A 17083-nucleotide genomic window follows, 5' to 3' on the forward strand; every position below is an offset into this window, starting at 1 on the left:
TCTCTCTCTTTTTTTTCTGGCTTAAAATCCTTGCTAGAGCTCTCTGTACATTTTCAGGACCGTGTGCTTATTTATCTATTTTTGAGCCTTTGCATCTACTGTACACATGGGGTGCAGTGGGCTAGGCGTTGGGCTGTGAAAACCCACTCCCCTAGAGAGAGAGCAGGCTTTCTACTCTGTCAGCAGTCAAGTCCCCAGAACCCTCCAGGGGCAGTGCTACCCTGTTCTGCAGGGTCGCTGTGAGTCAGCATCGACTCCGTGGCGGTGAGGTTTTTTGTTTGGTATCTATGGGGAAGAAACCTGGTGGCCTTGTAGGACAAACAGTGGACAGCTAATGGGAAGTTGGTGGTTCAAGCCCACCAGCAGCAGTTTCCTCATTAGGAACAAGATGAGGTTGCCTGCCCCTGTGAATATTGTAACTTAGGAAACCCTTTTTAGCGTGTGTCACGGTGAATTGGAATCAACCTATTGAGAGTGGGTGGACACATAGGGGGAATTATGTTTTGTTTGGTTTGCATTCAGCTGTGCTGTGTGTCATTCTAGCGTCAGTATTTTTATTGCTCTGTAGTGTCTCGTGGTGTGACTGGACTATAATTTACGTACTCATTCTACTCCAGAGTCTTTGGGCAGTTTTCAGTGGGGGGCTAGCAGGAGTGCTGCCTCACAGGTGGACATTTCTGTTGGCATAGACTAGGGGTGGAATTACTGGGTCATAGGATGGGCTTCCATGAAACCCCAAATAAAAATCACTGCCAACAAATCCATTCCCACTCCTCGTGACCCTGTGGGCTAGAGTAGAACCGCCCCTGTGGGCTTCCAAGACTATTAACTCTTTACGGGAGTAGAAAGCCTCTTCTTTTTCCCCGCGGAGCTCCTGGTGGTTTCAAACTACTGACCTCATGGTTGGCAGCCCAATTCATAAGCATTACACCACCAGGACTCCACCGCCACCAGGGAGGGCGCCATACAGCTTGCCGATTTTCCTAAGTGGTTGTACCAACTTTCACATCCACTGCCCGCGAAGGGAATCCTATCTATTGCGCGTCCTCTCCAAACACTTGATACGGTCAGGTTTTAAAAGGCGTGTGCTCTCCCAGTCGGCGTAGCATGTATCTTAGCCTCCTTTCCATTGCCCCGAGAAGTGAAGAAGCGGTGCTTCTTTGCTTCTTGTTGCCCATTGGTACAGCCTCTTTTGCAGAGTGCTGCTTCAAGTCTCTGGCCTATTTGCTAGCGCCGAGCCCGTCTTTTCCTTAATGGTGGGTAGTAGTTCTGTGACTGACTGCGGAGGGGAATCATTTGTTGAAGGAGTGCGGTGGTGTGCAGAAGCCTGATCGTGACAGCAGATGGTCTGCCTCTTTTCCCAACCCTGCTCCGTGACAGCATGTTGGCCACATGAATCTGCGGCGGTGGGAGCGCTCCTACCCTGGAAATTGGTGAACACTCCAGATCCATTGTTTTCTCCTTCAACAAGCTGATTTACTGGTAGATAAATCTATTCAGCTTTAAAACAATTTCCCAGCCTTCATATTTGAAAGGTATAGTTTGAAGAACAGAAGTTTTCAATGTTACTTTAGCCCACACTATCAAAATCGTCCCGTGTGGCAAGAATGTTGTGTGTCTTGTTTAAGAAATCTTTACCAACACCTCCATGCTTACTTCATACAGCTAAGTAACCATGATTGATTTTGCACTATGTACCATTGTGCAGGTTGTTACCTGCACAAGAGGTCAGTATAGACGGAAAGCCAGCCCTTCGCTCCATTTCGTAAGCCATGGTTGGCGAGGGCTGCATCTCATTGGAGGGAAGGGCTCCCCTTTCCCAGTGCTCCCAAAGATGAGATGATGCGTTTTGTAAAGTGTTACGGTCTCGGGGAAGTTCTATCCTGTGCGGTAGAGTGGCTGTGAGTCGGCACCCACTCGGTGGCAGTGCGTTTGTCTGGGGGACTGCCTCTTCTTACCCTGGAGCCCTGGGGGCGTCGGGTTATGCACTGGGCTACCATCCTCAAGGTCAGCACGGGGCTTTCTGTTTGTGTAGTCTCAGAGCTGTCTGCCCTGTCGTCTAGGCTCGCAGGGAGTTGGCATCGACTCGGTGGCAGTGACTTTCATTATTTTCGTTCTTCCTCTGCCCACATTGTGCTTTCCGGCCAGCACTCGGCGAGGTCTTTCTCTAGGTCAGCAGTTCTCAACCTGCGGGTCGCGACCCCTTTGGGGGTTGAATGACCCTTTCACAAGGGTCGCCCAACTCATAACAGTAGCAAAATGACGGTTATGAAGTACCAACAAAAATAATTTTATGGTTGGGGGGGGTCACCACCACATGAGGCACTGTATGAAAGGGTCGCGGCATGAGGAAGGATGTGAACCACTACCTTAGGGACTCATATTTCATATCTACCCATTGAAGGCTATTTCAAATACCTCCTTTTGAAGGCCTGCCATTTTTCCATCTTGTGTTTTCATGTGACTGTCTGGTCGACCGCACCAGGAGAACAAAGACCACACGGTGTGTGAATCCCTCCCCTGGAGGTGTTTGCCCATAGTAGGCCTGCAGTCAGTGTGCACCGATTAGTGCGTGTTGGGCTCGGGGTTATTGCTAGTTCTGCTCTGGTGCGAATAGTGCTCGTCTTGTTTGTGTTTCCCACTACTCCTGCTGCCTCCCCCAGACCCCAAGGAGCCTCCAGACCCGCTTCTCTCTTACTTTGGCCCTGCACGTACCAGTCTGCCCACTGTTGGAGCAGTTAAGTATGCGGCCTCTGCCCATATCGGCTGTTTTATCTGCAGAGCTACAGAGTATTTTACAAGTAATCAGTTCATGCAGATTGCACATAAATCATGCCTGCTCTGGCCCTGTGGACACTAATGTTCCCTTATTAAGGCATAAGCCAGCCTTCCTGTTCTTGTCCATTCTTCTGAATTTTTTTTCTAATTACTTAAAGTATAGCCTACTGTTGCTACACTCCCTAACCTGCCCCCCGGCCCCCCTGCACACACTGCTTTTTTGAGGTTCAGTTTGTTTATCTGGAGCCTGCCAAATGGCCTTAGGAAGCCGAGTGCCTTGTGAATGGGTTGAGCAAAGGGAAACTCTTATCTCCAGAAGGAAGCGGTCACCGCGTTTCTGTTTGCGATATTCTTGGCCGGTTAATATTTTTGTGAAATATGTTCTGATGGCAGCTCCCAGACCCTAGAGAGGAGGGAAATATTGGTCATGCTCAGTGCACAAAAAAGAAAATATCTCCCGCTGAAATCTGGGGAGTGGGGCAAAAGTCATTCTGCCTCAATAACCCGAGCACCTCCATTGTTTTTAAGCCCTTGAAAGACTGGAAGCTCAGCCCACGCTAGCACGCACATTATTTTAACATGTCTCCATTTTCTTTTCAAACTCCAGCAGTAGAGCTTCTCGCGAACACACGTGGATTCCTGCTTCCAGTTTTCATTGTGGTCGAAAATGGCGAAGAGCGCGGGAGTGTACTATTGTTTCCCGCGGTTTGCGCTGAAACTGAATAAAAGGGGCCTTTCCCCCCTCCTTCTTTTTCTACAAGGCCTCACAAAAGTACGGCCATAAACTTCTAGAGATGTCTTAGGAATATAAATTCCAGTCGAAATAATTACTGTTGGGGGTAGAGAGGACTTTGGAGTTTGAAGATTGTAACAACGTAGTATTCTCTGACGGCCCCGCAGCGAAGGTGACCTCTGTCCTGTTTCGTGCGTTCCAGATGGACTGACAATGGATGCACAGGATTGCTTTTTTGATCCCATTTTAAAATCATGGAACCAAGTAGGAAGTCGGACTTTCCTCGGAGAGGAGAGAAAACAGATATCTATCTATCTGTACTCAGTACTGTCTATCTATCTATCTGTACTCACTGAAATCTCAAGGTGGTCGGTAATGGTCTTTTGACCGAAAGAGGCGGCGGCCCAGGTACAGAGCTAGCATCGTTCCTGTGGTTTTATGCCAGCTATTAAATTATACTCCAGATTTCATAAAGGCTGGGTCCTTTATGTTTTTCTTCCAGAATGTCATGGGGGTCTCTTATACTACAATGTTTAAAATCATGATCTCAGAACGACAACAAAAAACACTCTACATCTCACCTTCCTCCTTCCCTCCTCTCCACGTCTCCCCCTCCCTGCCCCTGTTGCTGCAGCTGCTGAAATGGGTTGCGGCCTGAATAAGTTAGAGAAACGGGATGACAAACGGCCTGGGAATATCTATTCGACTTTGAAGAGGCCGCAGGTGGAAACCAAGATCGATGTGTCCTATGAGTACCGCTACCTGGAGTTCACCACGTTGAGCGCCGGTGAGTGAGCGAGCGCGGGCGCAGGTGTGGGGCAGCCCGTGGGTTTGGGGTGCTGTGCTCGCAGCCCTCCCTTCCTGAAGGGCCTTGAGCAGGTGGGGGGGCATTGTGGGTGTGGCAGCGGGCGGAGTTAGCAGCGACTTAAATTGGGAGGTGGGAGCGACAGTGGGAAGTGGGGTGGAGGATGAGACATCGGGATTTTTCTGCGAATCCCTTATTTTCTGCAAGAGAGCGGCGAGTTAGCGTCCGCCATGAAGATGATGACCAATCAAAGCGATGTGCCAAAGCACACCCCTGGGTGAGCTGGATTTGGTGTATGGGCCCCCCGTTTTGGAAACTTGCCTCCTCTCCTCATGCTGATCCCCTGAGACCTGCCTGAACTCACCTGCCTGTTCTCTGTCATTTGTCACAAGTGCTTGTCTGTCTAGGCGTGGCTTTGCCTTCCTTGACCCAGAGGGTGTGGGGATCACCTGTGTCTCCCACTGTCCTGAGGTTAGAGAAAGCCTGGACTGGCCCTGGGGGCCCTGGCAAGGAATGATCAATCTTACCACTCCAGAACACTCACTGAGCACCTACTGTGTGCAGCATTGGGATGGTGCCTTTGTGAGGCATGTCTTAGTGTCTGGAATTTCTTCCCTAGAGCGGGTGAGGCCATACGAGCACATGAAAATGGAAGGACAGTTGTAAGGAGGGAAACATGTCTAATGGGCTTCCTGAACTGGGAGAGGGTACCCTTCCTTCTGTAGAGCTGGGCCCCACACAGCTGAGAGCAAATCCCAGGCATTGTCTAATCAGGCATCTTTGGACTCTGGGTCTAGTTTAAGTTGTGGGTTAGATATTGAGCCGGTAACCGGGAGGTCTGCTGTCTAAACCTACCAGTGATTCCTTGGGAGGAAGACGAGGCTGTCGGCTTCCCTAAAGGTTGCAGTCTCAGAAACTGTCTAGGGTCCCTGCGAGCTGGAATTGACGTCATGGCAGTGGGTTTGGTGGGGGCTTTATTGCCAGATGCAGGAGTAAATGGTTAAAGCTCGTCTCCTGGTTTCCTGGTGCTCCTGTTACACACTGCCGCCAACCACGTGATTTAACACATCAGAAATGGATTCTCCCTCCGTTCTGGAGATCAGAAATCTGCACCAAGGTGTTGGTTGGGCTGTCTTGTCTCTGAAGGTTCTAGGAGGGCTCCTTCCTGGTCTCTTCCAGTTTCTGGTAGCCCTGCGTGTTTTGGACCTGTGGTGGCATAACTCCAACCTCTGTCTCTGTGGTCACATGGCTGTCCTCTCTGTGTCTGTCTGTCTCTGTGCCTTAGCTTTTAAAATGACATCAGTCACCAGCCATGTTGGGTGAGGATTCACCCTACTCCCGGATGACCTCATATTAACATGTGTTAGCCTGGGTAGACTAGAGAAACAAATTCACAGACACTCGTATGTGTATAGGAAAGAGCTTCATATAAAGAGTAATTGTGCATTGAGAAAACATCCCAGTCCAGATCAAGTCCATAACTCTGATATCAGCCCATATGTCCAGTAGCAGTCTGTAAATTCCTCTTCAGACTCATGCAACACATGGAATGATGCTGAGTGCAGGAAGATCACAGGCCAGTGGGTGGAAAGTCTTGTGGATCCAGTGGCAGTGGAAGCATCTTAGCGCTGGCATGGGTCTCTACACGACTCCTCCAGCTCCAAGGCTCTGGCTGCCATCAGCATAGCTCCATGTGGCTTGTCAACAGGAATGGCTAGCAGGGAGTAAGTGTGTGTCCTGCCTCCAGCGAGCTGTTTATCTCTTTAGCGCCTCCAAATGAGGTCATCAAGTTGCAACCTGATTGGCAGGCTAAACTCCACGCCTTCACTCTTAATAGTCTCAAATTGACAACAGATTATGTAACTATCAGATAATGTAACTCTTTGCATCTTCAAAGACCCTAGTTCCAAGCAAGGCCACTTTCTCAGCTCCTAGGGGCTAGGACCTCAACTTAACCCCCATTTTTTTTGGGGGGGCTACAATGCAACCCTGATCAAATAATCAGAGAAACTGGCTTATATGAAGAATATGGCATCAGGAATAGTGGAAGGCTTACTATATGCAAATGACACAACCTTGCTTGCTGAGAGGAGGATTTGGAGCACCTGCTGATGAAGATAAAAAATTACAGCCTTCAGTGTGGATTACAACTCACTGTGAAGACGACCCCAAATCCTCACCGGACCCATGGATGACATCCAGATTAATGGAGAGAAGATTGCAGTTGTCAAGGATTTTGGCTTTTTGGGATCCAAAATCAATGCTCATGGAAGCAACAGTGAAGAGAACAAAAGACACCTTGCATTGAGATAATCTGTTCGTGCGAGACCTCCTTTGTGTTTTGAGAACTATTGAGAAAGCAAGAATATTAAATTAATTCTCGAGAAAGCAAGAACATTAATCGGAGAACTAAAGTGCACCTGACCCAACCCATGATAGTTTCACTCTCCTTGTATTCATGGGAAGGTTGGACATTGAATTAGGAAGACCCGAGAAGAATCGATGTCTTTGAATTATTGTACTGGCAAGGAATATGGAAAGGACCATGGGCGGCCAAGAGGACAGACCGATCTATCTTGGAAGAAGCATGGCTAGAGTGCTCCTTGGAGGCAAGAATGGTGAGACTTCGCCTTACATACTTGGGATGGATGTGTCAGGAGAGATAGGGCCTCAGAGAAAGGCATCATGCTTAGTCACGGAGAGGGACAAGGAAAAAGAGGAGGCCCTCGATGACATGGATGGACACAGTGGCTGCAACAGTGTGCTCGAGCATGGGGACAGTGGTGAGGAGGGCGCAGGACCAGGCAGTGTTTTGTTCAGTTGTGCATAGGATCACAGCTGACTCAGTGGCACCAAACAGCAACAACAACAACACAATTCAACAGATAATCGTGCCTGGACTCTTGGGTTTGAGTCGTGGCTTTGCTGCAGAGTAACTTGGAAAAATCCTTAACCCTGAGACCTTCAGTGTGCCCCTCTCTAAAATGAGCTTGTGAGTCACCACCTCAGAGGTTCCTGGTGCAGGGAAGAAGGACGGGGTATGACGCTCTCAGTACAATGGCTGGCCCGGGGTAGGGACTGGCGCCTCCCAGTTACTCCGCTCTTACTCTCGCCTGGGCTCTGGGAGAGATGGACAGCCGAGCGTCTCTGTAGGGCCATTCTCCGAACCATTCCAAGTCACCAGAACCCAACGCAGCATTTTCCTCATCCAGCTGGTCCCTTCGGATGCCCTTGGTGAATAGTATTGCCCTATTCTTGTCCAGCAAACTGGAATTCCTCCCCCTCTCGGCCATTCCTGCTGCTCGCCCACGGTGTCCATTCTGCTCAACAAGGCTCTGAAGTGCTTACAGTAGAGTTTGTGTTCAGTTGAAGAACGGCGAACGTGACATTATTTGGGCCATCCTGTTAGGTCCTCCTTGGCGATTGACATGTCTCCAGTGTACTGGTGTTGTAGAGTGATGGAGGAGAGGGGAGATGGGGGAACGTATCTCGGAGCAAGTTTGGAAGGAAATATGCCACAATGTTAAGTACTGATTTTGGGGGACGGTGAGATGGTGGGGAATTCTTTATCGCGTGAGTGTCTCATAAAGCCTCCAGAAATCAGTCCTCCTCTTTGTCTTCCCTCTGCTTCCTTGCCCATCGTCCGAGTCGGTCCAGTAACCTTGCTTCCATTCCAGTCTCCAGTCATCGTATCCAGATGCTGCTTTCTCAGAGAGTCCCGTTCTAGGAAATTGGAAAACCACCGGGAGCAATCCCAGCTGGCCTCTCTGCTTCTGCCTTCGGGCTCCTGCTGTCAAAAACCACTCCCCTGCTCCCAGCTCACCCCAGGGACACTCCCTGCCCCTGTGCCCCTGTGACCTCATTCGCCCACCATTTATCTGATGGCTTCTGCTCCCTGGCCTTTCTGTGGAGGCCTCTTCATGGCTTGGGCACCGTTCAGTTCCTTTGCCTGGAAGTCCTTCTGCCGCTGACCCTTGGCTTACCTCATTCCCCCTCCCCCGAGAGCCCCCTTCCCCCCCCCCCCCCCCGCCCACTGATGTAGAATATATACCTTCCTCCAACGCCCTGTCCCTGTTTCGGTTTGATTTTCTCCACAGCACTTCTCACCGCCAGTGCATTTTTGCAGGCTGCTTCTTGCAATGTGTTTGTTTACTTCTTGTCTGTCTTCCCTCAGTAGAAGGTAGTAGTCATTCCCATGTGCTCAGGAATGCTTATCTATTTTATTCTCTGCTGCATCCAGCGGGCTTAGAACACTGCCTGGTGCGTGGCAGATAATCCATGGGTCCTTGGTGTCAGGTTTTGTGTCTTGCTTTTTATCACCTAATATTGTTGAGCAAAGCGTACACCCTTGTCATCACGCATTCTCTGAAAATATGATTTAATGGCTATGTATGATTTAATCACACCGTGTACCGTAATTTATTTAGCAGTCTTCTTTTATTGGACATTCAAGTTATTTTGGGCTTTGGGCTGCTATAAATAATGTTGTGATAAGCAATGCTGAATATAAATCTTTGTGCACATTTCTGATCATTTCCTCTGGAATGACTGAGGATACAAATGTCAGGTTTGATACATTGCCAGATTGCCCTCTAGATCGGACCTGGTGTAGGCAACACAAATCTGATCATATTCCACCCTGTGGCTGGGTCCCCTGGTGCTCTGGGCCCCCTGAGCTTGGCTTTGCCCTTTGGGACTCTGTCCTACACCCGGTGTCCTGTGGTTGCTGCTCACGCCTCCCCAGCCCCCTGCCCTAACTCACGCCGGTCCCCACTGCCCGACCAAGGCCCAAGTGAAATTGTTCTCTCTTGACATCCACCCCATTGGAATTACTCTTTTCTGCACACTTATTGTTTGTCAATACCTCTGGTATGACACTTTTATTACATCATATATTACATTTATTTGTACTTCCTTGAGGGCAAAGACCAAGCCCGGTTCATCTTTCTGTGTCCCAGCCAGGAATAGCGAGAAGAGGGTGTCTTTCACAGTAAACCTGCAAAGTGGATGTGCGCTACACAGACTGACTCGTTTTCCTGCCAGCCCCTCCAGGTGTTCCCCACCTCCCCTCAGAGGCTCTAGTAAGATCGTTCTTCATTGTTCGAGAAGAGAACCTTTGTTGAGTGCCAAGATCTGTCCTGGGATGTTCTATTTCTGGTCGCGTGTTCCCCTTGACCTTTCCCACTTGATGGAAGTACACGAAGTGGCACGCATTGTCACGCCTCCCAGCCCGAGGAGCCATCCCGTTTCCGTCACCCTCGGTCATCCTTCCTTCTTAGACACCCGCCCCATCTGTAGGCAATCGCTGGTCGGCTTTTGTTTCCTAGAATTCTCTAGAAATATAACCCTAGCATACTTGCTCTCTTGTATCTGGTCCTTCCACTTAGGGATTCATTGGTTTGGTTGAGTGTGCCCATGGCTTGTTCCTTTCATTAGCCAGGAGCATCCCATGGTGTGACTGTGCCGCAGTTTGTCTAGCCAGTTGCCTGCTGATGGACAGCCGGGTCCTTTCCAACATGGAGCTGTTACAAGTGAAGTTGCAATGGACATGGGACGCTGTGGGGGTGCTTGTCTCATGTGATCCTCGCAGCAGCCTGGTGAGGTGTGTATGGAGACTCAGGCCTTTGGCCGATGAGGGAGTGCTCGGCGAGGTTAAGCAACACGCCTGAAGATCCGATGCTGGGCAGGGCCAGGGCTGGACTTCGTCTCTAGGTCCATCAGATGCCCCAAGCCTTGTGCCTTGCCAAGTGCAAGGTGCCAGACAAACAGGCATTACATTAACCTCAGTGAAAGCATTCTTGTTAGAAGACTTGTGCTGCCCTCCAAAAGGGCATATGCCTACTTCTGCTCCATGAGGTTTGGGTGGCAGAAGATCGTTCAATGGCATTTGAGATATTCGTCTTTCACAGAGAAGACGCTGACCTGCATAACTCGCCAGGGAGAGTGAGTTGGCCCACGTCCACCTGGGGGCTTGGGCAGGCTGGGATCACGCACGCGTCTTTCAAGGCCACGGCCATCATGAACACCGTTTGTTTGCCCCTGGCTTACAGCTCTGTGCCACAGGGGTGGCAGCGGGGCAGGCAGCCTCACTGGGAGGGTGGCGGAGGTGAAAAGCAGCTGGAGTCACACCGTAAACCACACAGGCTGCCAAAAATTGCAATTCGGGGTGATTTGATTGGGTCTTCAATTTTCAATTAACTCTGGTCACCGAGGGAGAAGCCTGCCCTTTGATGGGCTTCACCGCAGACGGAGGCCCATAAAGCATCACAATTTCTGCACAACGGTGCCTCATTATCCCTCGTAGGTGCACTTTCTGCCAGCTTCTCGGTGCCAGGCCGCTCCGACACCATTTGAATGCTACCTGTGTAAACTCCACCAGTCAGCTCTGATGGAGCGTTTGGTGGCTGGGACAGCTAGTGCAGAGAGCCGCCTCGATAGAGAGCCAGTGCCGTGCTCGGACCCTTGCTTGAACCGCCTGGTTCTGCACTGCCCAGTACTGGAGCCGCCAGTGATGGGAGATTTCAGTTGAACTCCATTAAGATGAAATACATGGAAAAAAAAAATAGTTCCTCCACCACACTAGCCACATATCAGGTCCTCAGTAGTCATGCACGAGGACCTTCTGGACATCAGAGGAAGCCCTGCGGACAGTGCTGGGGTAGTCTGTCCTCAAGGAAGGGAAACTCGGCTCCAGGTCAGGAGCTGTGTCTGTAACTCGGAGTATTGTACCCCTCGTGAATGTTGCTCTTGGGGTTTCTAGAAACCAGATGATGAGTCATCGATTCCTCACCTATTTCTAGAATATTGACCCTAGAGCAGATGTTGTGTCCCTGAGGAGTCTGGCTCTAGGCCACCGGTCTGGACTGGCTCAGAATCTCTTACAGATGAAGAACTGTGTGATTGTACTGCTGATGCTACAGTGGTGATTGAGGAGACAGACCCAATTTTGTTGAGTGGTGGGTCAAGGAGTGTTTGAAATCTCCAGGTCAAGTTCAAACTAACCGACCAGGCTGAGCTTGGGTGGGAAGAAGAGATGGAGATGATAAGAGAAGAGAGGGAGGAGAGAGTGAGATGATGGTGGCAGGGAAAGGGAAACACCTGTCGGAGTTGACCAGAACTCTGAGACAACACATTCCATTCGGTGTATGGGGAGGTGTGGGTGGAATGTGGCCCAAGTGTTGTGCTGAGGACTAGTCTAAACTAGGTCACAGGAGGACTGACATTTATCATCAAATCTACATTCTGGAAAGAGCCCTCTGGGGTTAAAAGGAGAGGATGGAAGGGGCAACCTGGCGGGGAGGGGAGTTTATTGTGGCCATCATCCCAGAGGTGACAGTGTCTCCTGTCTAGGCAAGAGAACTCAGAGGCGGTACCCAGGGACTACGCTGTGCCTGCCCCGAGCCACAGTCTTTTTGGTGTGGTGAGACACATTGGGCTGCTAACTTGAGAGGTTGGATGTTCAAACCCATCAGCCACTCCTTGAGAAACATGTGAGGCTGTGTGCTCCTGCAAGGATTTACAGCCCCACAATCCCCCAGGCCTCCAAGGTTGGTCCAAGTCAGAGTCAGTTCAGTGGCCATTGGTCATTCACACTGCAAAAGTTGGACAACGAATAAGGGAGGCCGGAGAAGGATGGATGCCGTTGACTTTAGTGTGGGCAAAGAATGTTGAATATACCATGGACCACCAGAAGAACCAGAGTCTTATAGGAAGTATAGACTGAGTGGTCCTTAGCAAGGAGGATGGGCGAGACTTTGTCTCATGTGCTTTGGACATGTTCTCAGGAAGGACTGGACTCTGGAGAAGGACAGAATGCTTGGAGAGTGGAGAGAGCGTTGGGGAAAATGAGAAAGGCGCTCCATGAGATGGATAGACAGTGTCTGCAGCAATGGACTCAACATTGGCCGTGGTGAGGATGGCACGGGACTGGGCCGTGGCCCGCTCTGTTACACAAAAGGTCCCTCAGAGTCGGAATGGGCTCCATGGCCCCGCCCAACAGCAGCAGCAACCTGGTGCCTGACTTGGACCCAGGAGGTGAAGTTTGAGGGGAGGGGAGTAGACAATGAGGTTCAGGACTCTGATGGACACCTGGCTGGAGAAGAGGCGTACTCTCCACAATGGCACTCTCACTCTGCTGTGAAGCACTTCAAAATGCTCTCACTCAGTCATCCAAGTAGCCTGAGAGCTAGAAGGACTATATTTTATTCCCTTTTCCTTCTCAGATGAATGACTTACCTGGGCGGGCCAGTAAGGAACAAGTGGCACCAGGAGTCCACGTTTTACCTCTTCCTTCTGTGTGGATTTTTATTCCTACTGCATAAGAAAGATAGCTGTCGGTCCTACGGAATGGTCTCTCAGTAGTATTGTTTCAAAGAGCTTTATTGGGGTGTATCTACAGTTCATAAATCCTACTCATCTTACGTACACAGTCTCTGAACATCCTTGTAACCACTCCACTGCAGATGGAGAACTTTTCCGTCACTCTAGAAAGTTCCTCCTGTCTCCCCCAGCTCCAAACAGCTCTTCATCTGTTTTCTGTCCCTGTGTTACTTCTTTTAGAGAATCAGTTGAACTAAAATTTACAAGATGTTGTATTGGCTTTTGGGAGGAGGGGACTTGGTATTCTTAACTCAGTGTATTGTTTTCTTACATTCATCTATGAAGGCGTGCATCAAAAGCTCATTTCTGTTTATGGCTTTAGAAGTCCACTGTTTGGATGTGGAGACGTGTTCTCAGTCCTTCTCCTGTGGATTTTGGGGGCTGTTAAGCAAAAAACTGCTGTGAGCATTAGCGATCATGTCTTAGATGGAGGGATGGTTTTGTTTCTGTGGGGCAAACATGTAAGAGGAGAATTGTTGGACTGAATGTCAAATGTCTGTCTGCCTTTCTAAGAACCCCCCCCCCAACTGTTTTCCAAATACTTGTATCACTTTCCACGGACAGCAACAAAAAACACCACCAAAATGCAAGGTCGCAACACGAAATGTTAAAAATGAACTTATATTACGCATCTTCTTTAACAGTTCATATTTCCCTTTGCCCCTTACAGCCTCGCTGACAAACGTTCCATGGCACGCACTCCTGGAATTTCTAGGATCGCTCCACGTTGCCACATATGAGCAATTCCCACTGTGTTGCCTTCCTCTCTAGCAGGTCTTGAAGAGCTAATCTTTGGGATCTCCCCAACCCCCGCCCCACCGACATTATGTTGACCAGTCTTAGGCTCGGAATTTGGCTGCCAGCATTTTAGCCTTGAACTCTGTGTATAGATTTTTGGGTGGTCATGATGATAACGCAGGACGACATTCAAGATTCTAAACATGCATGTTAGGCAACATCACGGAAGCGGCAGCTTTTCTTGGACATCGTGCTAGAGCTACGTTCGCCCTCTCTGCAACGGTAGAAGCAGCTTACAGTTGTCTTCTGACAGCCCTGAAAAAAGACTCATCTAAAACTAAACTCTTGAAGATGAGCAAATTAAAGGATTCGGGGGCAAAGCGCTAGGGCACTGAAGAGTTATAAGTCTTGGCACTGATCAACAGTCTGGTTTCAGGGGTCCAGATGGGAAGGGACAGGCAAGTTCCAAGACATGCAACATCCTTTTAGCCTCTGGAGAAAGGCCGCGTGCCTTCAGGATGCTTTGCTATGTCAACGTTGTGGTTCTCCGGCTTCAGCATGAGTCAGAGTCATTCGGCAGGCTTGTTGAAACACAGAGCGCTGGGCCCACCGAGCTTTTGACTCAGTAGGTCTGAGGGGAGGCCTGAGAATTTACCTTTTAAACAAATTTCCAAATGATGCTGATACTGCTGGTCTGGGGACCACACGTTGAGACTCTTAGAAGACCCCTGGGGCTGACAATGTGTTTGGTTTGTATTCCTCCTGGGGAATAAAACATCGGCCCAGTGGTTCTCAAATGTGACTGCATGTGAGAATCACCTGGGGAGGTTTGGAGATGCCTCATCACAGAGCTGCAGTGTGTCCACTGGGCGGCTTTTCTTCCTAGTCTGTCTTAGTCTGGAAACTCCGCCGAAACCTGCTCGGCATCCTAGCCACGGCTAAGCCTCTAAAGTGCTGTGGGCGGGAATTAAACCCAGGTCTCCTGCATGGAAGACTTTCAGATCTTCTACCACTGCACTGCATTTCCACTGCCATCAGAGGCAGATGACCTTGAGTGGGTGCACAGGACGCGTTTAAACGGCCTTAGCTTATGCCTGACAGAGCTGAGTTGACTGGAGTTGACCCTTCTCTGCAGGTGTCTGCAGGTGTGGGCCCCCTTTACTGGAAGCCCAAGGTAGAGGCCTGTAGAACAGAAGAGATAGAATTGGGGGGGCCGGGTGGTGATTCGCGGCGCAGGATGACGCTTTGCTTAGAGTGGCTTTCGCCATGGGGTGCCTTCCGATAGAGCCTCGAGTGCCGTCGAGTGTTTGTTTTGCCATCCCTTAATGAGGTATTTATTCTCTCTCTCTAAATATGATACCTGCCGTGTTAGAACATATCAATTAGTCTATAACATTTGCAGCTCCTCCACCGACCTGAGCCTAACGTTACTGACATTGACGGTGTGGCTTGTTCCCGGGTGAAGCAAGCAGAGCTGGAGGCACCTTGCAGGACGCTGTGGGTGAAGGGAGGTCGCTGGGGAAGAAGGCCCAGAGCACCCTTCCCATCACAGCACAAGGCAAGAGGCTCTCAGGGCGGAGGTGGGGGCAGTGGCTTTTTATCCCCCCCCCCCACCCTTCAGCTAATGAGCCCTGGGGGCACAGCCCTTAAGCACTGGCTGGGAACCACAAGCTTGGGCATCCCGCCCAGCCAGTGGCGCTGCCTGCGGAAGGAGTGGTCTGCTCCTGCACTGATGGGAACTTCAGAATCCTTAGGGAACGGTTCTGCTTCGTCCCAGGGGGCTGCAAGTGCATGACTTAGACTCGATGGTCCCGCACCACAACACCCACAAATTTAAAGCTCACTCCAAGGGGAGGGTCCTCCTGCTGCTTCCCCTGATCTTAATGAAAGCAGGCTTGTCTGCTCATGGGCCACTTGCCTGCTCGGGAACCCCGCAGGTGGACCGGCTGTCGTGGGAGAAATGGACTTCCAGGATGATGATCAGCGGTAAGGATGGTCATAGCAGGCGACCCAGCAAGCGAGCACGTGGTCGTGAAGCGCCGACCCAAATGAATCCCCACCTGGATGTGTCTGCCACGGAGGAGGAAACGGAGATATGCACGCCACGCTCACTGTGGTCACCCGGTGACACCGGTGGGGACTAGCCTGAGAAACCAGGCTTATCTTCTTCGCTGCCTTTGCTCTTGCATGCTTGAGCAGGACCCAAGGTTTCCTCCCAGGCACCGTGTTTGTGACTCAAAACCCACAACTATGAGGGCCTCCCTTGGACCGGCTTCTAACCCAGCCCGTGTGTTTTGGTGAGTCCTAGACGAGGGGGACGGAAACAGAAAGGTGGTTTGCCAGACACTCTTACATGCTTTGAGGAGCCCTGGTGACCTAGTGGCTTGGAAGGTGGGCTGTGAACCTCAAGAGCAGCCGTTGGAAACCACCAGACGCTCTGTGGGAGAAAGATGTGGCTTTCTACACCCGTCATGAGTGACCGTCTGGGAAATCCACAGGGGTACGTCCACTGTCACACAGGGAAATCCACCGGGAAATCCACAGGGGTATGTCCGATAGACTCGCTACGAGTCAGAATCGACTCACGCTATGGCATTGAGTTTTCTTATATGCCGTTAGCTCAGTAGGGGATGCAGCTCAATCATAGGGCTTCCTCCACCTCTGTAGGAGAGGTTGAAAGTCCCGTCTCACAGATAAAGAGCTTACAGTGTGTAGGCCGACCACTTGCCGAGCCAGCTTGCTCCCTCCACGTCGTGCGAGTGTTTTGCTGTTGCCCCAGACCCGTGGGATCTGACGACCACATTTGCCCATATCGTGGATGTCCGTTACTAACTTACTGGAGTGTAGTATTGCTTCCACTCTGTGCTGGCTTTAAAATAGGGCAGAGTTTGACCTCTCGGCAGCTTGAGAAGGCCAAGTCTGAACTTCGGTATGTGCAGACGGCTGCCAATCACCCCCAGGCTTGCACACGTGCCAAGCTCTGAGCTTCTCCTGCGCTGAGTGCAAACCTCGCCTGTGCTGAAAATAGGATGTGCAGGGGGAGAGAGAAGCATTTTTTTCTTTCCTAGAAAATTGCTTCTTGCTCCTAGGTAGCATCAACTTCTGTGAAACCATCTGTTCCTTCCAATATAATTTCCAGACTATTAGATTAAACCGTTTCTCCTGACCCACTTTCGGCTTCTGTTTCCTCTCTCTGTTCATTAATAAATTGTGCGGCAGCATTCTCAGGGAGATTGTGTGTGTCTGTTTATTTTAATTTCTGTTTGGAGACAAGCAGTTGTTGGGGCCTCTCTGGGGTTACTGAATTTCCCTACCTCCGTTTCAGTTTTTCTTTTTGGTTTCTGTCATTGCTGAGAGTTGGTTGTGGTTCTTGTTTCTGAGACTGATGGGAGGAAGTGGCGTGAGCTATGAGCAGGGCTTTTGCGGGGAGGCGTGCTAAAAAGAGCCCCTGTTTTCAAACAGAGAAGATACTGAGCACCCATAAAACATGTCGCCCCGCAGATAAATAGGCCTCGGCCGTGTTTGCGAGGATTTTCAAAGATAAATGAGATAATATGGGTGACATGGCTTTAAGCTTTTCTGAGCAAAGCTACGACATACATCTTCTGTGTGGTTGCTTTTGATGTTGCCACCAAGTCGTGCTCCAGTAT

At 50.2% G+C, this 17083-nt stretch overlaps 1 protein-coding gene across 1 annotated transcript in view; it reads left to right on the plus strand.

Annotated features, from left to right (window-relative positions):
• Positions 1 to 17083, plus strand: part of RFTN1 (raftlin, lipid raft linker 1) — a 234853-nt gene that overhangs the window by 14154 nt on the left and 203616 nt on the right. The window contains exon 2 of the mRNA XM_075547176.1: positions 4146 to 4298. Within this exon, the coding sequence (XP_075403291.1) occupies positions 4154 to 4298 (145 nt within the window). The 5' untranslated portion in view covers positions 4146 to 4153. The remainder of the gene's footprint in view (positions 1 to 4145; positions 4299 to 17083) is intronic.

The sequence above is a fragment of the Tenrec ecaudatus genome, chromosome 4, assembly GCF_050624435.1.
Source record: "Tenrec ecaudatus isolate mTenEca1 chromosome 4, mTenEca1.hap1, whole genome shotgun sequence".
NCBI classification, from domain to species: Eukaryota; Metazoa; Chordata; class Mammalia; order Afrosoricida; family Tenrecidae; genus Tenrec; species Tenrec ecaudatus.